The 21,275-nt window shown below is 46.6% G+C and overlaps 1 protein-coding gene across 5 annotated transcripts in view; it reads left to right on the top strand.

Moving 5' to 3' along the window:
* The window catches only part of TNRC6C (trinucleotide repeat containing adaptor 6C), a 152,714-nt gene that overhangs the window by 87,197 nt on the left and 44,242 nt on the right, over positions 1-21,275 (top strand). For all 5 annotated transcript variants that reach the window (XM_026484031.4, XM_044378755.3, XM_057317669.1 and 2 more), the window contains 3 exons: positions 2,453-5,056; positions 17,159-17,374; positions 19,112-19,278. In XM_026484031.4, coding sequence (XP_026339816.3) covers positions 2,453-5,056; positions 17,159-17,374; positions 19,112-19,278 — 2,987 coding nt within the window. The remainder of the gene's footprint in view (positions 1-2,452; positions 5,057-17,158; positions 17,375-19,111; positions 19,279-21,275) is intronic.

Raw genomic sequence — 21,275 nt, 5'->3', positions numbered from 1 at the left:
CCACCCAGGTGCCCCAAGATCTCAATCCTTTCTTATGGCTGAGTACTAGATATTCCATTATGTATGTACGTGTGTGTATATATACCACATCTTTATCCATTCATCTGTTGATGGACACTTGGAGGCTTACATATTTTAGCTATCATGAATAATGCTGTAGTAAACATAGGGGTTCGTCTGCCTTTTTGAATTAGTGTTTTTGTTTTCTTAGGGTAAATACCCAGAAGTGGAATTATTGGATTATGTGGTACTTCTGTTTTTAGTTTTTTGAGGAACCTCCATACTGTTTTCCAGAGTGGCCACACCAGTTTGCATTCTGACCCAACCGTGTATGCAGATTCCCTTTTCTCCACATTCTCATCAACATTTGTTGTTTCTTGTCTTTTTGATTGGTATAAGGTGTTGTCTTACTGTGGTTTTGACTTGCATTTCCCTGATGATAAGTAATGTTGAGCATCCTCTCATGTATCTGTTGGCCATCTGTGTATCTTCTTTGGAAAATGTCTGTTCAAGTTCTCTGCCCGTGTTTTTTTCAAAGATTTTACCTCATTATTTTATTTGAGAGAGAGTTGAAGAGAGAGAGGGCGTGCACACACGTGGTGGGAGGGGCAGAGGGAGAGGAAGAGAAAATCTCAAGCAGCCTCCACGCTGAACACGCGCCTGACCCAGGGCTTGGATCTCACAACTCTGAGATCATGACCTGAGCTGAAACCAAGAGTTGACACTTAATCAATTGAGCCACCCAAGCACCCCTCCTCTGCCCATTTTTAATCTGATTATTTGGGTTTCTTGGTGTTGAGTTTACCAGCTCTGCATATATTTTGAATATTAACCCCTTGTCAGATGCATCATTTGCAAGTATTTTCTCTCATTAAGTAGCTTGCCTTTTCGTCTTATTGGTGGTTTCCTTTGCTGCGCACCAAGAGCAAAATTCTGAAGTCATTACATCCCTTTTAAATCAGACAATAAAATCTTTTATTTTTTTAAGGCTGAAGTTGTCTCTAGGATGTTCTTTATAGCGAATAGTGATCATTCTTTACACACTTCCCCTGTTTTTCTTCGTGCTCCATTAAACTCAAAGAGGTTTTCTGAGGAAACCCACTCTTACTTCCTGGGAGTAAATTTTTCTCATTAAAAATTTGAAGAAAACATGGGGCACCTGGGTGGCTCAGTTGGTTAAGCAACTGCTTTCGGCTCAGGTCGTACTCCCAGGGTCCTGGGATCGAGCCCCGCGTCCAGCTCCCTGCTCAGTGGGGAGCCTGCTTCCTCCCTCTCCCTCTGCCTGCAGCTCCCCCTGCTTGTGCCCTCTCTCTCTCTGTCAAATAAATAAATAAATAAAATTTTTTAAAAAGTTTTGAAAAACATAGTGAAGAAAAGATTCGAAAAGAGAAGAAATACTTTATTGCAGATAACTGTACATTATACTGTTTGAAGAAGTCAAGGATGTCTAAGCTGTGTGAGTTTCTTGTATGCATTGATTAAATTAATTTCTTTATATTACTTTTACTTAGTTTTGAGTGATCCGTACTTCAGATAGAGTCTGCTGGAAAATTCGTTGGAGTATAAGTTGGATTGCAATGTTAGAAATAGTCAAATAACTAGAAATCCTAGGAAATAAAATGCAGATGGCAAATACTGGATTCTTTAAAAGGATCCTAAGGGGGAAATGAAATGAATGCTAGAATGGAAGATAGGGCATCACGTTATTCTGGGGTCTCCAGTGCAAAGACTGTTTCAAGGAGATGGAGAGCAAGGGGAGAAAGTCCTCAGAGAGTTCTTATTTGTGTTTAATAATGGCAAACCGTAATTGCTGGTGGTAACAGATAAGTAATATAAATGTAATGAACTGTTTCTAACCCTCTATACTCTTCATAACATAAGATGAGAGCATTTTCTAATGCCTCTTTCCTCCCTCTGTCCCTCACCCCCAAAATATTGGCTCTGTTATATGGTTCTGCACTGTATTTACAGTTGTTTTCTACTAAATGAGCCGTGTGGCCTCTGTATTGTACTGTCCCTCCAGTTGGAGGTCTTGAGGAGAACTACAGACTGTATTCGAGAACCCACGTGAACGTGTCATCACCACAGTCCGAGTATGTTCACGTGTGGCATGGTAACATAAATGTCCCACCTGCTACGATCCAGTTACGCAGCTTCCTTCCCTGCAGATGCTTCCAGAGACGCTCCTGTGCTCCTGTGCACTGTGAGTCTCCTCAGGAGGAGTACTGGTATGGGGTAGTGGTAAGGATTAATATCATTTTAGAAACATGAGCTCTTTTTTAAACGGGAACTTACCACGAAGACAGGTAACTTTTTTCTTAAGTCATTTTTTAGCATTTGTCATTCAACATTGAAACTGGAAATAAGGAGCTTCCCCCAAAGCCTAGTTCACAGTGGATTCATTGACACATGGGAGGAAGATCTAATTCTGAATGTGTTTGGTGTTTTTCAGATCTCAGTCACGGTGGATTGGCAGATCACTATGAAAGTTCCCACTGGGGACAGCAGCGCACGTACAGAGGTGAAGCCAGCAGCAGCTGGGATAAAGTGATAATAGACAGGACTGACAAGGAGGCGTGGCCTTCCATCACCGGAGCAGAGACTGAATCTGCCTCAGAATGTACTACAGACACTGACTCTGCCTCCAACTGTGGCTCAGAGAACAGTAGCATGGCTACAGGGAGTGCCCAGGGCACCTTCACTGGACATACCAAGAAGACGAATGGCAATAATGGCACCAACGGTGCACTCGTCCAAAGCCCTTCTAATCAGAGTGCCCTTGGAGCAGGGGGCGCCAACGGTAATGGAAATGGAGCCAGAGTGTGGGGCGTAGCCACAGGCTCCAGCTCCGGCCCAGCTCACTGCTCTCTCAGTGGTGGGGATGGAAAAATGGACAACATGATTGGAGATGGGAGAAGTCAGAATTGCTGGGGTGCTTCCAACTCCAATGCCGGCATTAATCTTAACCTTAACCCTAATGCCAACCCAGCTGCCTGGCCTGTACTTGGACATGAAGGAACTGTGGCGACAGGCAACCCTTCCAGTATTTGCAGTCCGGTCAGTGCCATAGGTCAAAATACGGGCAACCAGAACGGGAACCCAACAGGCACTTTAGGTGCTTGGGGAAACTTGCTGCCGCAAGAGAGCACAGAACCACAAACGTCCACTTCTCAGAATGTGTCTTTCAGCGTACAACCTCAGAACCTTAACACTGATGGACCAAATAACACTAACCCCATGAACTCTTCACCAAACCCTGTCAATGCAATGCAGACAAACGGACTGCCAAACTGGGGCATGGCTGTTGGTATGGGGGCCATCATCCCGCCCCACCTGCAAGGCCTTCCTGGTGCTAACGGATCATCCGTTTCTCAAGTCAGTGGGAGCGGTGGCGAAGGAATCAGCAGTTCTGTGTGGGGACTGTCCCCAGGTAACCCTGCCACAGGAAGTAGCAATTCTGGGTTCAATCAGGGGAATGGAGACACTGTGAACTCAGCATTGAGTGCTAAACAAAATGGATCCAGCAGTGCTGTGCAGAAGGAAGGAAGTGGAGGAAACGCCTGGGACTCCGGTCCTCCTGCTGGTCCTGGACTCCTCGCCTGGGGACGGGGCAGTGGCAACAACAGCAGCGTTAGTCATATCCATTCAGGGGCTTGGGGCCACCCCAGCCGGAGCACCTCTAACGGTGTGAATGGGGAGTGGGGCAAGCCCCCAAACCAGCATTCCAACAATGACATCAATGGGAAAGGATCAACAGGGTGGGACAGTGCGAGTGTTAGCAGCCAGAATCCTGCCATACAGCCTGGCAGTGAACACATGAACTCTTGGGCCAAAGCTGCATCTTCCGGAACGACAGCAAGCGAAGGAAGTAGCGATGGCTCTGGCAGTCACAATGAAGGAAGCTCTGGGAGGGAAGGGGCAGAAGGCCGAAGGCGAGATAAAGGGATGATAGACCAAGGGCACATCCAATTGCCAAGGAACGATCTTGACCCAAGAGTTCTGTCTAATACTGGTTGGGGACAGACTCCAGTAAAGCAAAACACTGCCTGGGAATTTGAAGAGTCCCCTAGGTCTGAGAGAAAAAATGACAATGGGACAGAGGCCTGGGGCTGTGCCGCTACTCAGCCTTCAAACTCAGGGGGGAAGAGTGATGGGTCCATCGCGAACAGTACAAATACCTCTTCAGTGCCCGGGTGGGCCAGCGCACCGCCGGCTGCTGGGCCAGCAAACACAGGCTGGGGAGACAGCAGCAACAAAGCGCCAAACGGCCCAGGGGTTTGGGGGGACTCGATAAGCTCTACTGCTGTTAATAATGCTGCTGCTGCCGCCAAGAGTGGCCATGCTTGGAGTGGGACCGTAAATCAGGAGGACAAGTCGCCCACCTGGGGGGAGCCTCAGAAACCCAAATCTCAAAACTGGGGAGACGGACAAAAATCTAATCCAGCCTGGAGTGCAGGAGGGGGAGATTGGGCAGATTCGTCTTCTGTCCTCGGACACTTGGGGGATGGGAAAAAAAATGGCTCCGGATGGGATGCTGACAGTAATCGGTCAGGGTCTGGTTGGAATGATACTACCAGGTCTGGGACCAGTGGCTGGGGTAATGGCACAAATGCAAAGGTGAATCCAGGGACAAACTGGGGAGAGTCTTTGAAACCTGGCCCCCAACAGAACTGGGCGGGCAAACCCCAAGACAACAATGTGAGTAACTGGGGAGGAGCCGCTTCCGTTAAACAGACAGGAACTGGGTGGATCGGGGGACCAGTCCCTGTCAAACAAAAGGACAGCAGTGAGGCCACGGGCTGGGAGGAACCTTCTCCACCATCCATTCGACGCAAAATGGAAATTGATGATGGTACCTCAGCTTGGGGTGACCCAAGCAACTACAACAATAAAACTGTAAACATGTGGGATAGAAACAACCCAGGCGTGCAGAGCAGTACCACGGCCGCCGCCACCACCACCACCACCACCACGAGCAGCAGCACGGACGTGGTCGAGACGCCACCGCCGCACCAGGCCAGCGCCCAGCTGAGTCGGTCGCCGCTGCTCGGTCCAGGTATGGAGGGCACTTGAGGTAACTTTAGAAGTTAAAAAAAACTATTTATTCTCATTACAAATGTATACACACTCCGATGCTGTTTTCATATCGTGAAGAACATTCATTTAAGTGCCCCTCACTTGTGGTGTTTTACTTAAATATTCTCCCAAGAGAATAAAGAAAGTAGGGTTCTTTGATAGCTTTCTACCCAGGAAAGAAAGATTTTCGGCACTTTCAGTGTTAAGGAGAGTAGAAAAGAAATAGATCCTCTTCAGGAAAGATTGGGGACCGTTGCATTAGCTGGCGTTTACTTCACAAAAGTCTTCATTTCCTTATGGGATGAGCCAGTGGTCCTCAAGCCCAGCCTCGGTTAGAAGTGCTTGGGAGCTTGGGGGTAGGGGACCAGTCGCTGAGATCTCTGGGGTCATCGGCCTGTGGGGTAGCCCAGGCACGGGTAGCTTCAGAGCTCCACGGGCGTTCCTGATGTGTGGTTGGCACTGAAACGAAATTGTTGGTGTAGTGTGAGTGGCATTATACAAGTCGTGTTGTGATTCCGGCTGGAAGAAAAATTCTAAAATTAGACTAAAACTTGGGTTTTGAGTTCCTGCTTTGTGCAAGGCACTCTGCTGGACACCGTGGCAGAAAAAAGTCTTCCCAGACCAGACCAGAATCTTCCCACAGGGGTCATGAATTGTGATGAAATACACGCGCTGCGTGCCCTACCTGGGCTGTGTAACAGGAGCTGCCAGCAGCCCCACTTCTAACGAGGAAATCGGCTCTTGGTGTGTGGTCTCGCTGTGCTCCAGGCGCGGAGGCGGCCTGAGCGGTGAGAACTGGGCCCACCAAATCGCAGAGCCCCCGGGTGCAGAAGGACCAGAAGGAGAATCCAGTCCAAGTCAGGGCATCACACTTAGGGCCTTCCTCCCCCCCTGCATTGTCCCCACACAGATAGAGGTCTCTGCATCAAGGCCCACACCCAGTGCCAGGGAGGCCACCTCCCGCCCAGCGCCGTTCTTTTCTGGCTACTCTGGCTATTGTGTCTGCTTATGCTGAGCCTCTGTCAGCATCAGCCTCCCACCTGTTTCTGGAAGTGCTTGTGTCATGTTGTCCTCTGGGACTCAAGCAGCACTGAGCTTCTTGTCCCATATTGCAGAATTTTGGACAACGGCACGTCGTCATCATGTCCCGTCTACCCATTCTCCAGGAAATGCTCCCGGCTCCTTACCGCTGTTCCTCATCGTCCTGGTTTTAAATCCTTTTTGTTGTCATCTGGAAAAGCTGTAGCTTGTGAGGGCCTCTGTTCCCAGAACTAATGTCACTGGTTTGCAAGTATGGTTTTAACAAGTGCAGAATTAGTTGAGACTGTAACTTCCCTCACTCCTAAAAATCCTACTCCTGGTGATGAACCCTAAGTTTCACTTAGCCCTTTTGAGCCACATCACACTATTTGTCCTAAATTCAGTTTAAGAGTCTAAAGTGTTTCTTTTCCATTAAGACAACTGTGCAGCCCTTTGTCGTTCAGGACTGTTCGTGTGCGCTAGTCGCTGGTCCAAGTGTAGAACTCAGGCCCTGGTCAAGGTTTCGATTCCAGTCCCCCAGCCTGTTGAGATCTTTCTGTACCCTGATTCTGTAATCAGCATGTTAGTTACTCCTTCCAGCTTTGTACCATCCCTAAATTTTCATAAACATGCCATAAAGACAAGACTAAGGATAGAGTCCTTTTTCCATGGTCACTCATTCAGTCACCTTATATATGGAACCCAATTTGCATCCAAAATCTGACCTACAAGGGAGTCTGGCAAGTGATGTGTGTTAGCCTTGGGCCTCTGTAATACGTACAGGAAGGCTTGTAGAAGGCAGTGGAATGGATGCTGAGTGCTTGTTGCCTTTGTCATGGGCCAAGATGTGGGTTAAAAAAAGGATCTTCTGACCATCAGACATCATTCGAACAGGTATGAATAAAGAACCGTTGGTGCACCCCCACTACCTGGTACCAGAGCTCTGTCGGAAACCCACTGGAGCCTACTGACTTCCATTCCCCCCGGCTCCTACCGCCCAACCTCCTCAATCCCAGGATTTCTGATCACCCAGCAGAGCCCCATAGTTGGTAAGGTTTAGTAAGTAATTACAGGGCTCTTTTTTTTTTTTATAAGATTTTATTTATTTGACAGAGACATAGTGAGAGAGGGAACACAAGCAGGGGGAGTGGGAGAGGGAGAAGCAGGCTTCCTGCTGAGCAGGGAGCCCGATGTGGGGCTCAATCCCAGAACGTTGGGATCATGACCTGGCCGAAGGCAGACGCTTAACAACTGAGCCACCCAGGCGCCCCACTACAGGGCTCTTATACCCATCTACATTAATGCTTCTAGAGCTGGTACCTTCATCCGTTTATTTGGCATACACTCATTCGAAATAAATCATTGAATACTGTTGTGTGCCAGGCATAGCACACAGAGGCTCAGGATATAACAGCGTGAAGGACAGGAGCTCTGCCCTCTTTAAACCTCCATGTGGACAGAAAGACAAGTACCTGAACAAAAAGAAGTTCAGAGAGGGATCAGTGGTTGGCGTAAGTGTTAGGGTAACTGGAAGGCCTTGCGGAGAGAAGCTAGAGATCAAGCAAGGCCTTTTAGGCCTTTGAAAGAGCTGGATTGTATCCAGAGGACTGAGAAGCCTGTGAGAAGTTCTTTTGGTTTTGGTTTGTTGTTGTTTTTTCCTAAGATTGATTGATTATTTGAGAGAGAGCATGCGCGAGCAGTGAGGGGAAGGGCAAGGGGAGAGGAAAAGAGAGTCTTATGCAGGCTCCGCACAGAGCCTGACACAGGGCTCGATCTCACAACCCTGAGATCACGACCTGAGCTGAAACCACGAGTCAAACGCTCAACCGACTGAGCCACCCAGGTGCCCCCCAGTGAGAAGTTTTAAACAGAGATGAGCGGGGCGCCTGGGTGGCACAGCGGTTAAGCGTCTGCCTTCGGCTCAGGGCGTGATCCCGGCATTACGGGATCGAGCCCCACATCAGGCTCCTCCGCTATGAGCCTGGTTCTTCCTCTCCCACTCCCCCTGCTTGTGTTCCCTCTCTCGCTGGCTGTCTCTATCTCTGTTGAATAAATAAATAAATAAAATCTTAAAAAAAAAAATAAACAGAGATGAGCAATCAGACTGACTTGTAGAATCATCCCAGCCATAAAGTTAAAAATGGGTCAGTAGGAAGCAAAGCTGGAGAGGAGGATCCAGGCTCAGCCAATGTCTTGATGGTGATGGTGGCCCTGGATTGGGTCAGCGTCGGGCCATGGAGACAGAGGTGGCATCAAGGCTTGGAAACTGGGTGTGGAAGCAAAGAAAGGTGAGCAGAGAGGTTTCAGGGCTGGGGAGAGTGGGCCCGGGAGCAGGTCACTCACTGACTCCCACAGGAGCACAGCAGGGGGCACCTGTCCCATGGAGGTGGAGCAGAGGTGGATGGAGAAGCCAGCCCCAGCCAGAGCTGGGAGAGCGATGGCAAGTAGAGGGCAAGGTCAGGAGTAGAGACTTTGTTTAAGACAGTAGAATTTGGAGCCTGTTTAAAGACTGCTAGTGGGGCACCTGGGTGGCTCAGTCAGTTGAGCGTCTGACTCTTGGATTCAGCTCAGGCCATGAATCTCAGGGTCATGAGATCAAGCCCTGCATCAGGCTCCCTGCCCAATGTGAAGTCTGCTTGGGATTTTTTCTGCCGTCCCCCCCACTTCCCTCTGTGTGCACTTGCTCCTCTCTAAATAAATAAATAAATAAATAAATAAATAAATAAATAAAATCTTTAAAAAAAAAAGACTTTTAGAAAGGAGCCAATAGAGAGGGAGAATGGATGCAAAGGGAGGGGATCCCTGCATCTAGCCGGGAGGAGTGCTTCCCCCAATTTGTAGAGGAGGCCAGGGTGTCTATGGCCAGAGGATGACAGGCACCTGCTGGGGTTCTTTTTCTCCAAATGTCAAGGACACCAGTCTCGAGTACAGACGGGGAGGGTAGGAGCAGAGGTGCAAGCAGAGGTGAGGTTTGCATTAGCCCACGTGCGAAATAGAGCAGAGGGCTCACCAGGGGCCCTCGAAAGGCTGCTGGACAGTGTTCAGGATCCAGATGTCACCGTTGCACAGGAGATGAACATTCAGTTATCCAGTGTGTGTTTATTAGGACCCACAATGTGCCAAGCAGCCTTCTGGTTTGGGGGACAACAGGGAACAGAGGAGGCAGAACCCCTGTCCTGGTGGGGGGCACTCCAGCAAGGGGGGCCAAGTCTTCGTGGATTAGCAAGCATGTATCAGCGTGTCTGGTGGTGAGGGTGCTGCGGAGAAGGAAGCCAGTCGGGGACGTCGGGGGCGGAGATGGTCATCTTGTGTGGGGCAGCCTGAGCATGTGAGTAGCTGTCTGGTTTTCACTGTGAGCACTGAGCGGCTAGAGCAAAAGGAGGGCTATCCTCCCTTCCGAGTTTAGTACAAATACCACTGCCATCCAGAGCCTCCCCTGGTCTACCTGCTGGACGTGACCCCCCCAGCCTCCTTAGATTCCTTGGCAATGAATTCACTTTTACCTCTCTGAGACACCATGTTGGGAATCCCTTATGGAGCTCAAGACTATTACAGCCTCTGCATACACTTCTCTGTCCCTAAACCAAAGGTCAGAAACCTGATGGTCTGTGGACTGCACCACATCCCACAGATGTGACTTATTGGCCCACACTTGTCATGTGAATCAACATTTTTAATGAAAATCTTTTATATAAAATTCTAGATTCCTGGCTTCTTTTGGAAACCGGGAAGGTCTGACACATGGGCTTTGGATGGCAGCAGTCAGCTGGAGTGGCTGACTTTAAGTGAGGCCTGTGCTGTCTGGTTTGCCACACTCCCCCTGAGACTTGTGACTCACTCCTGAGACTCAGAGCAGCAGCCACGGGGCATCAGGCTTGCGTTCTTGTGCTTGTCCCATGGGCCTGTGTGCGTTATCTGGCTGGCTCCCTGGGGTATCGGAACTTGTGACTCCCATTTTTCTACTAATACATGACTAACATTTCTAAACCCTTGAAAATTTTATAAGGTGCTTATGGGAATGACGGGAAGCGAGAAGGAAGGTAATTGATGCCAAAAGTGGAGGGATATGGACACTGAGACGTGGCACCGTCTGGTGGGAGGAATGGCAACGTAGAGCTTAGCAGTCTGATTAGCATTACAGTAAAGCTGTGCACAAAGCACTCTGAGGAGAATCACTGGTTAAAAATAGCTGTCATGTCCCTCCTACCCAAGACTGTCTTCCGGAAATCCTCACGCCCAGTGCTATTCCTCACAGGTCACAGTTCAAGCCCCTCGTGCTGCTCGTAGTCTTCTGGAAGAGTTCCAGCTGAAACGTGCACTGGGGTCCGGGGATGAATGTGGCCCGACGGTGCTTGGTGACCACACGCAGTGTATCTTCACACATCCTCTCATGTAATCCTTACGCCCCTGGGCCTCTGCTTACACAGGTCAAGTGGCTCACAGAGGGTGCGCACGTGGTGAGGTCTCAGATGTGTGGTGCGCACCTTGCCCACTGCCGTCTCTGCCATCTTACAGCTGTGACACCCACAGAGACTGGAGCCCCAGCACGCTAGTCATTTCTTCCCTCTTTGATAGGTTACTCTTCGAATCCACTCGTACCGATTTTTAGTGGACAAAGAATATGAGCTTTGTCCTGGATAAAGGCATTCTTGTTTAGTTAGAAGGGCCAAAATCATTCCCTTTTATATGAAAAATATTTATAGATGATTTTTTAACAAATTACACATCTTATCACTGAGCAGAAAAGAAGGGAAATGTGGTCCATCCTACCATGGCAACCGTTTATGTTCCTTGCCCCCCCTCCAGCCCTCGGGCCTTACTCATGCTTGCAGTCTTTGTGGTTGGAGCAGTAGTGTGGAAGCAGCTGGGAACTTGGTTTTACCACCTAACAGACACAAAAAAGTCAGACAGATGTTTTCCATGGAGTCAGCCCACGTGCAAAGACTGCGGAGTTGAGTGTATGGGGCTGTAATGGTGGGGTTGCTGCCCCATGGCTCCACTTCCCTTTCCCTTTCCCCCCAGGACACTGAGCACCCACACCACGATATGCATCCTGCCTCACGTCACCTGTGATGTTCACGCCCCAGGCCTGAAGCAGGCACTCTGTGCAGTGAGAACAGAGCTCCTCGCTCTCGGGGGTTACAGGTGGTAGAAGCCTGGCACTTCCCCAGCCTGGCAGACTGAGCCGTTCTTTGAGTTAATAGAAGGAGCAATCATGCCATCATGCCAGCTCCCTCCTAGCGATGACGGCATGCTGGTTCCTTTCGGTCCTCTCCATTCAGCAGTGCAAATGTCAGCTCATGGCCCTCCTCATGGGGGTGGTGACATCTGGGCAGCCCGGATCAGTGAGGGCAGCAGTCACAGCACCCACTAGGCTGTGGGTTAGCTCATCGTGGCTTGAAGACTTGCCCAGACTGGTTTTCATAAATCTACTGGGTTTCTGCACTCCCAGCAAAGCCATGCACCCGACTAACTGATGAAGTTTCTGCTCTTTATGAAGTTGTCCTTTGACAGGTATTCTGTGATTTTGCCATTGGCCTTGCTGGCTTTATGCAAATTTGCACTTTTGTCAGAGTTCAGGTGTTAAGTCGTTGATCATCGCCACTTAGGAGTATTGATCTGTGGGGGCTCCTGGGTGGCTCAGTCGGTTAAGCATCTGACTCTTGTTCTCAGCAAGCGTCTTGATCTCAGGGTCGTGAGTTCAGGCCCCGCATTGGGCTCCATGCTAGGCATGGAACCTACTTTAAATGAACAAAAAACAGAACTCCTCTCTAAGAGTATCGATCTCTGTCTTACAAAATATGTTTCCTCAATTACATTTTTTGTGTGTGTTGCTGGTTTTATAGAAGTAAATGCCATAGGACAGTCATTTTTGTCCCATTCTTGTTATACTGGTATCAATTCATTTTCTGATAAGCCTGAGGAAAACTGATAGTAATTTAGGAAATACAGTATAGCTTCATAAACTGGGTTATTTGGACCAGCTTCAAGCCCATTCGGGAGATGGAACACCGTAGTCTAGAGAAATGTCCCTGTGCCTGTCTTTTGGTCAGAGATGGTAAGCTGCCTGAGAGGGACCCACGAGGCCGTTCTTAACATGGGGTGTCGGGTTGTGTACGATGGCATGACACAGTACCTGCTCCCTAACGTTGCCCCGGTGACTCCGTGTGAATGTGAGCCGGCCGCACAGGACCCGCGGACTTGTACCCTCATGTGGCAAGGAGCTAGCGAGTCTTGGGAGAACAGTGATCGGGGGTGTGGCCAGAAGTGAGGAAGTGCGGGCATAGCATTTACTTCTGTTTCTAAGGGAATGGAAGTGGCTCCTGAAAGTACTAACCAGCTGATTAGCGCACTTAGAAATAAATACCCTGACACTTGAAAGTCAGTTTGCAGATACCGGATAACACTAAATAGTAAATATTTAATAGTACAACTTTTGATGAAAAACAGATCCTCCGTGTAGGCTCTGAATCTAAATGAGATTGAGGGAGAACCTCACGGTGACGCTTTCCCTGAAACATTGAGATAGATACTTTGGAAGCGACTGGGGGTCGGAGAGTAGAGATCACTACACATACAGTTAATTTCGAGTCACATAGGAAGGCCATTAGAGACTAGATCCAAGCTAGCAGCATAGTGTGGCCATAAACACAAAATCCTGCCGGGGTGCTGTCTTCCAGCGATACCCGGAAGGGAGAGCACCACTACCATAGGCCAGTCAGTAAACTGGGACTGTACTGCCGAATGTTGACCTCACTCTGTAATACTGTTTTATCCGTTTCACTGCCTAGTCCCCCGGCTTCTCAGGTGTGTCTCGCCTTCAGTGGGCATTGCAGCAGCACCAAGGTGAGCCCTGTGGTTGTCCTGTGCAGGTTAGAGAAGGCTCCAGCCACAGGTCAACTTCACTTTGCCTTCGGCTGCTTAATCCACTAATACTGTGTGTGCTTTACCACTTAGTTTTCTGGCACAGATATTGTAACCAAAGGCAGAGATTGTGTAGTTAATCACAGAAGAGGCATAGCACCCATCTGGTGAACTAAAACTTGGAAGACATTGGATTTAGAAACCCTGTACCTAGGTTGATACAACACGTATGTTGTTTCTCCAAGTCTCCTTAAGAGCAGAAGCTGTAGAACATTGTCCTTCCTGTAAGACTTAATGTCTAGCAGTTCCCTGCTCCTTTATGATTTTTTGGTATAAAAATACCGAGAAATGGAGTCACCTGCAAACAGAGTGAATCAGCGAGATGCTGCCAAGAGCTCAACTGTTCTCACACTGCGACTTCAGAAATAGATCTCCTGGACCTCTCCAGCCAGAGTAATTCTATTTTAAGCACCACACAGTAGTTACTAAGAGGAGTCATCTGAGCAGCCTGCTTTTTGTGGATATGGATTTGGGGGGGAGGAGGTTGTGTTTGGTTAGGGTATTTTTACTTTCCTGTGTTTGGGGGGACTTGGTGTGAGTGGGGCTGGAGAGGAAAGAGCCAGGGCATCGTAAGTGTCCTGCTGGAGAGGTGAGAGGAGACGGTTATCATGCGTGTCCTGGGGATACACGTGGAGGTTTTTGCTGTAGGTACCTTCAGTTCAGAATGAATAAATGAGACCATTAAAAATACAGTTTGGCTCCCCCATATATCAATAAGAAAGGGCACCTTTAAAATCTCCATTAGTGCACTCAAATAAAAACTAAAAAAATGTGTTGTTTCTAATACCAGCCCTCTGTGATGACCCCGTGAGACAGGCAGAAGCAGCTCTTCTGAGCAGTTGCTGTGTAGCTCGAGGCCACAGGGCCTGCTTTTGAAAAAGGACCTTATCTGTAACCTTCCTGTAGAGTTGCCTGAGTTTGGAAGAAAATCTTCAAATACATGCTCATGAAACAAGGCGTTCTGAAGAGTAGGATACTTGACCATCTGACTGAGAAAAACTCCTCTGTATAAAGCATCACCAGATAAATAGCTCTCTTGATTTCGGATATGAAGAAGTAATTATTGCGGCAGCTCCCAGCTCTGCTCTGTGCCTCCAAAGCCAGTAGCCAGCCAAGCATGATAGTAAGTGTACATTAGGCATAAAGGCCATTGGTGTGAACAAAATCCCATCCCATTAATATCTGAGTCAGTACGTAAAATGCCAGGCACACAGCCGGCACTCAGATGCCTCATCTGTGCAGTGTCGGGCTTTGCTCTTTTCTGCGCTCAGTTATGATTGGCCATTGTGTGACCGAAGCTTTCTTCCCAGCAAGGACTGCCAGTCACACTTACAAAACTGTACAGGTAGTGTCCATGGAACAAGCTAGAATTGATTTCTTATTTCATGAAAGAAAGAGCTCCATCCATGGCCTTCACTGGAGTGTTTAAGATGGGGATCATTGGTCAGGTGGGGCCTCCTGACGTCGGTTCTGTTTCCTGGCCTCAGAACTGCTCTGTGTGCATTTTTAGACTGATCTTCTGGGTGTTCACCACAGAGGTGCTTCGTTTTCTCTGTTCTGATAGATAAAGTGTATTTAAAATTGAATGAAAGCTACATATCCTAGTGGCATTTCATTGTTACTGTTATTTTAGTCCTATACTGTATTTGTTCAGTTGGAGAAGGGAAACAAGAATTCCTGGACCCCGGGCCGCAGAAACATTTTCTCAAAAGCATTTGAAGGACCATTTTTAAAATGTTAATATCACTGTTTTAAATGTAATGCCTCATTAAGCCCATCTTTAAAAGACCTCTATGAAATTAACAAAAAGCTTATCAAAATTCACGCCAGCACTAAACATCAAACAATGGAGATTATTTTAGTGGTATGCATTTAAAATTATTTTCTATCCACGGGAAGTATTTGCTTTGAATCAGAATTAGCTGGTGGGCCTCAGGGTTGTAGCATCTCCTCTTCTAGGGCCTTTCGAGTGTCCCACGGTGCATGTGTTCTGATGTGTGTGTGTGTGTGTGTTTGTGTGTGTGTGTGTGTTCGGCATTCTCGGTAAATTATATTCTTTCCAGAGATCATCTTAAAATGGAAATGTTGTCAGGGAGATAGTCTTTGAGACACAAGTCCTCTGTCTTCCTGGTGTTGGCATCACTGAAATAAATTCCTTTCTTGTTTCACCACCAAAAAAAGAGAGAGAAATATTGTTCTCTTGATTTGGGGGTAAACAATTATTCTTCCATTTGTAAGATTTTGAAACATGCTGCTTGCAGATCATTTGCCTTATGCACAGACATACTCTGTAGACATTTCCATTGCTTTAATGGGAATTGAGAACTTTTTATAAAAATCGATTAACTATAATTACCATAGTCTTAATATTTATTCTTAGTTTTGACTTACTTAAATCATTTGTAGTATTGCCTTTCAAAAAGATGGAAGTATAAGGATGACAAATTTTAAGTGAGTGTTATTTAATTACCTAAAATAAATCAGTATTTTTACAGCTGATTGACCATTAACAACACCTAAATTAGTTTATCTTCCTAAAACATCCATAATTTTTGTCAGCTATGTTAATTTTCCTGATTTAATTTTGTCCCTTAAATTTATAAAACTACTTTTCCCAATATACATTATTGTTTTCTGTGTAATTATAAGGAATATTATAGTTAGCGATTGCTGACAATAACTGATTAGGGCTAACTTTCCTGTTATTGGCAGTAATTAACATAATATATTGCTTAGCATGGAGCTTGTAATTTAAAATGATTCATAGGTTGCATGGTCTTTTGTCATTAATCAATATTACTGCATTTTATTAGAATAAAGTGCATCAAGGGAGCTGATTCCATACAATTTTTAGTCCAAAAAGTAATACATTTCATAATTGATGGTAATATCCATGTTGCGACCAAATTATTTAAAATTTATGGTTAACTGTTTGTATTGTATGCTCTCTATTCTTTAGTTAGTATTTAAAATGTTCACATTTCCATCTCTGAGAAACTGTATCCATATGAAAACTACACCTGATGTGAGCTATCAATAGAGTTATCAGTAGTGTCGAGTAAGCTTATAGGCAGAAGCAAGGTGAAGTATGGATTGATTGGGAAAATAAAATTTACGTATGTAACATAAAACGTTTCTCTTGCTGAGATTTAAAGATACTGGCGAGATGCTTCTTAATTTGCCTGGCCCCATGACCTCTCCTGTGTTTGTCGAGAGCAATGCCATGACATTCCGGACTCCATTGCGCACCCTCGTCAGGTGGCAGCCCCCGGGGTCAGGGTGCTCTGGCCACAGCACTGGGCAGACAAGGGAAGGAAGTGTTCCCGGGACCCTTGCAGTCTGCCTGCCCAATCTTCCAGTCTCTTCCCGTCCTTTAAGACAAATGCCTCCCTCCGCTCCTTCTCAGCTCACCAAGCGCTCCCTGAGAACCTTCTGGATTTCCTGTCACTGCTTTCCTGTATGTGTTTCATCTGCTGTCTTCTCGTGTCTTTGCCCAGATCTGTGTCTTTGATCGTTGGTCAAAGATAAGCTAGAATGATTTTCAGTATATATTTGCAACTTATAAATTTTTCTTATAAAATTTCTTCTAGGTTACATGTAATACTAGAAGTGTAAAAGCCGGGGCACCTGGGTAGCGCAGTCGTTAAGCGTCTGCCTTCAGCTCAGGGCGTGATCTCGGCATTGCGGGATCGAGTCCCACATCGGGCTCCTCGGCTGGAAGCCTGCTTCTTCCTCTCCCTCTCCCCTGCTGTGTTCCCTCTCTCGCTGGCTGTCTGTCTGTCACATAAATAAATAAAATCTTAAAAAAAAAAAAAAAAAAGAAGTGTAAAAGCCACTTCTTAAATATGAGTAAAACTATTCTTTTAAACCCTGTTACATTGCAGATACTGCGAGTTCAATAGTCTTCAATATTTAAGGGGCTCTCAATTTTAAGCAGGTGGCTGTCAGGAATGAAAACACTGGGAATTGAAAAAACTAAACAAATCTAATTAGGTGTGATACTGTCTCCTTTCTACTTTACCCCAAAGCCATCCTAAAGACATATCATCTCGAAATTATTTTGAACGTGAAACGACCATTTCTACTTCTCCTCTGTTTCACTCTTACTATGTTCTCTCTCGGTCGGTGCCCTCTTCAGTCTCAGCGGGCTGGGGAGAGATGCCTAACGTCCACTCAAAGGCCGAAAGCTCCTGGGGAGAGCCGTCCTCCCCCTCCGCCCTGGTTGACAACGGCACTGCAGCGTGGGGCAAGCCGCCCAGCAGTGGCAGCGGATGGGGGGACCAGCCCACAGAGCCGCCGGTGACATTCGGGAGAGCCAACGCCCCCGCCGCCGCCCCAGCCCTGTGCAAACCAGGTAAGCCCGACTTGGCACTTGAGAAGTGGGTCAGGGTATTTTCTTGAGAGGGATACTTTCCATTGAATTTTAAGAATTCAAGGCTTAGGACACTTTCCTCATTTTATTTGTATTTTAACGTATTTGCCACGTCTGGTACATGGACACAGAGGAGGTCTTAACAGAAGCCCAGTCTCTCTTTCAAAAAAAAAAAAAAATTAGTTACCAGAATGCGAGCCACAGCATGCGTGCCAGATACCGGGTGTAGCACCCGCGCCACGGCGGCACCCTCGGGCCTGCCGTCTCGCACGGCCTCCGCTCGCTGCTCCCTGAGAAAGCACACCGTTGTTCCTGAGACCTACAGCACTTCACAGCGGTGAAGTACCTCCTGCCTCGCTTGTGTCTTGTCAACACAATTCCACTTGAGGTGCTCCAGGCTGACGCTGCTTCTTTTCTTGTTCTTTTTTTTTTTTTTTTAAGAAAAGGAAACAAAAATCGGGTTACATTGTCCTCCCATTGTCTGGAAGTGTAGTAAGTGCACCTGTGAAACGTCCGTTCTCACGGATGTCCACATCGCATTCGCCGAGTGGAACTCTGTGACATACGGGAATTTGGCAATGTTATTACTTAGGACATTAGCATGAACCTAAGATTGTGATTTAAGTCTAGTAATAAGATTAGTTGTTCACATGGCTGCAAACGCTTCATATTTTCTTTGGACAACATTAAATGTCTTAGATCTTAGAATGCAGCTTGATTCGGTTTATATTTTTGCTATTGCATTTTGCGTTAATTTTTGTGTTTGTTACTTTGCAAACACTGGCTAGTGTGTTCTGTATATCTGCCATTCTGCTGGATTATTTATTCCATTCATGTACTTTCTTGTTGCAAATCTAAAGGGTAAGCAGGTACTTAGATTCACATGCCATCTGGAGGGGGTATATTTGTTGTTATAATTTGAACTTAGAGGCACTATTATATATAGGTCTGCCTTGAAAAAGCATCACATATTCATAGTTTTATAGACTCCAGCTAACTATACTATCACTTCATCTTTGGCCTTCACCTTCTCCCAGGAAGTGAAAATTTGGGGTAACTTTTATACCCAAAATCACTTTATATCTTCAAAAAGTAGAAAAATAATATCCTGATATCAAAACTCAGTAGTCAGCTTGTGGCTCCATCTGCCCATGGCCTCAGCTGTCTCCATCCTATTATTCTGGGAGTATCTCCTGGGAGCTTGTCAGAAACAGACTGTCACGCTCAACTACAGACCTGTGCGCTTCTCGAGGTCCCCAGGTGACTCGTGGTTGGTCACATTGGAGGAGCGCTAGTCCGCATGCTGCTGCAGGTTTGGATCAAATGGCAATCAAACACCACGTGGAGGACAGTAATATTTCAGGACTCTGCATTTAACCGACCATTTCATACCATGGAAACATTGCCACCTTCTCCCGTAGCCCCCAGGACTTACTGTTAGGAAGTCCGTGCTTCAAAATCACCTCTAGCGGTTAAGGGAGTTTGTAACAGCACAGACTACATATAGCTGGAGTTTGAAGAAAAAAATAAATACACATTTGCATATATATTGTATAACTAGCTCAAGAAATTCAGTTCTTAGGTCTTGGAGAAACAAAGTAGTAAGAAGGTAGATTACAATACACCCCTTTTGTCCCACCTCCCCCTAAATGATGTTATAACATAGCATCTACTTTAGGAAAGGTGAGTTTGGTAAGTTCATGTTTGCTCTCTTTCTAGCTTCAAAATCTATGCAAGAAGGCTGGGGCAGTGGTGGGGACGACATGAACCTCGGTACCAGTCAGTGGGAAGACGAAGAAGGGGGCATGTGGAACAATGCTGCTTCCCAAGAAAGCACCTCCTCCTGCAGTTCCTGGGGGAACGCCCCCAAAAAAGGACTCCCAAAGGTGTGTGCAACACTAAAGAAAAGAAACTCTAAAAATCAGTGGTACTTAAAAACACATTCAGGGTGGAGGTGGTATCTCCAGTTAATGGTGGTGGGTAGACCAGGAGTCCTCTAAGTGCTCTGGGTACTTCTGGAAGACCCCGATATTTTGTCAGGGGTCTCGCCTGAGCATAGGCTGGAGTTTTCCAGAGACTACATGGCTTTACTATCACAACAAAGCAAAGGCAGAGACAGACGTGAGAATCCAGCTGCTTCTAAGAAGCCAGACAGTAAAGAGATTCGCAAGCATGTACAACAGTACCACTCTTCTCACTAAAAGTTCTTGTTTTAAAAAACATAATTTTCCATTAAAAAAATGTTATTGGTGTTAACATAGAATAGGCTTGTTATCGTGATTTTTATTTATTTTTTAAAGATATTATTTATTCATTCAAGACAGTGAAATACAGAGAGAGAGAGAGCATGAGCAGGGGAAGAGGCAGAGGGAGAGGGAGAGGGAGAAGCAGACTCCCCACTTAGGCAGGAGCCTGATGTGGGGCTCAGTCCCAGGACCCTGGGATCATGACCTGAGCCGAAGGCAGACGCTTAACCATCTGAGCCACCCAGGCGCCCTTGTTGTTGTGATTTTTAAACAAATTAATAAATATTTTTAAATCTGTTAGTTTTAATTTCTAATACAATAAACACTGATAAATACAACCCATATAACCAGAATTTCTTTAGACTCCTCAGTCTTTAAGAGAGGGTAATGGGGTTGGTCCTCAGACAGTTAAGTCTGAAACTTCTGAGGTAGACCATTAAGTCGTCTTGCAGCAAACGGGCGGCTGTCTGGAAAAAATTAAGTGAGATCCACAGCTCATACATGCACGAAGATAAAATCCAAGTAGATCACAAATTTAAGTATGATAAATAAAAATATAAAAATGGGAAAGAATTTGAGAAACAGTCTTGAGTGGGAATGACCTCTCCTAGCTAGGACCAAAATCTAAAAGCCATCAGATGAAAGACACAAACTTCAGTAGATACACATGGAAACTGTGCATGACAGAAAATACCAAAAAGTCAAAAGACAACAAGCTGGAAAAAAAATATTTGTGTCCTAGAATGGAGAAGGCTGATCTCCCGAATATATAAAGAAAGGTCCTAGAAACTGATTTTTTAAAAAAATCAGTAACCCACTAGAAAAAGGTGCAAAGAATACAAATAGATGGTCCCTGGAGAAAGAATGCAGACAGCTCTTACACATGTGAAGGGGTGTTCAGCCTGTTATGGAAAGAGAGTTCAATTTAATACAACACTTCGAGGGGCACCTGGGTTTAATTCTTGATTTCGGTTTGGGCACCATCTCAGGGTCGTGGGATCCAGCCCCATGTCGGGCTCTGGGCTCAGTGCGGGGTCTGCTTGTCCCTCTCCTTCTGCTGTTCTCCCCTCCCTCCACGCTCTCTGTCAAATAAATAAATAAAATCTTTTAAAAAAACAAACAAAACAACACTGAAGATCCAGTTTTCAGGGGCGCCTGTGTGGCACAGTCGTTGGGTGTCTGCCTTTGGCTCAGGGCGTGATCCCAGCGTTCTGGGATCGAGCCCCACATCAGGCTTCTCTGCTGGGAGCCTGCTTCTTCCTCTCCCACTCCCCCTGCCCGTGTTCCCTCTCTCGCTGGCTGTCTCTCTCTCTGTCAAATCAATAAATAAAATCTTTAAAAAAAAAAAAAAAAGATCCAGTTTTCATCTCTCAGACCAGCGGAAACGCACGTCTCATAAACAGGCCGTGTTGACGAAGCTGTGAGAAAACCAGCGCCCTGGCCGCGGCCGGTCAGACCGTAAACCAGTGCAAGCCGCGCAGAGGGCAGCTTGGTGTCCTCTGTCCTAACTGCAGATGCGTCGGCACGTGGGTGTGGCGCTGCCGCTTGTCTGGGGTGCGGCGGGTGGCGTCTGTACCCGGCTGGCTGTGACAGCATGTTTGTAGTCAAAAGGATGATTGAAGTATACATCCGTGGGG

This window comes from Ursus arctos, unplaced genomic scaffold (assembly GCF_023065955.2).
Source record: "Ursus arctos isolate Adak ecotype North America unplaced genomic scaffold, UrsArc2.0 scaffold_24, whole genome shotgun sequence".
Taxonomy (NCBI): domain Eukaryota; kingdom Metazoa; phylum Chordata; class Mammalia; order Carnivora; family Ursidae; genus Ursus; species Ursus arctos.
The sequence above is the reverse complement of the archived record's forward strand: the minus strand, read 5'-3'. Positions and strand labels throughout refer to the sequence as shown.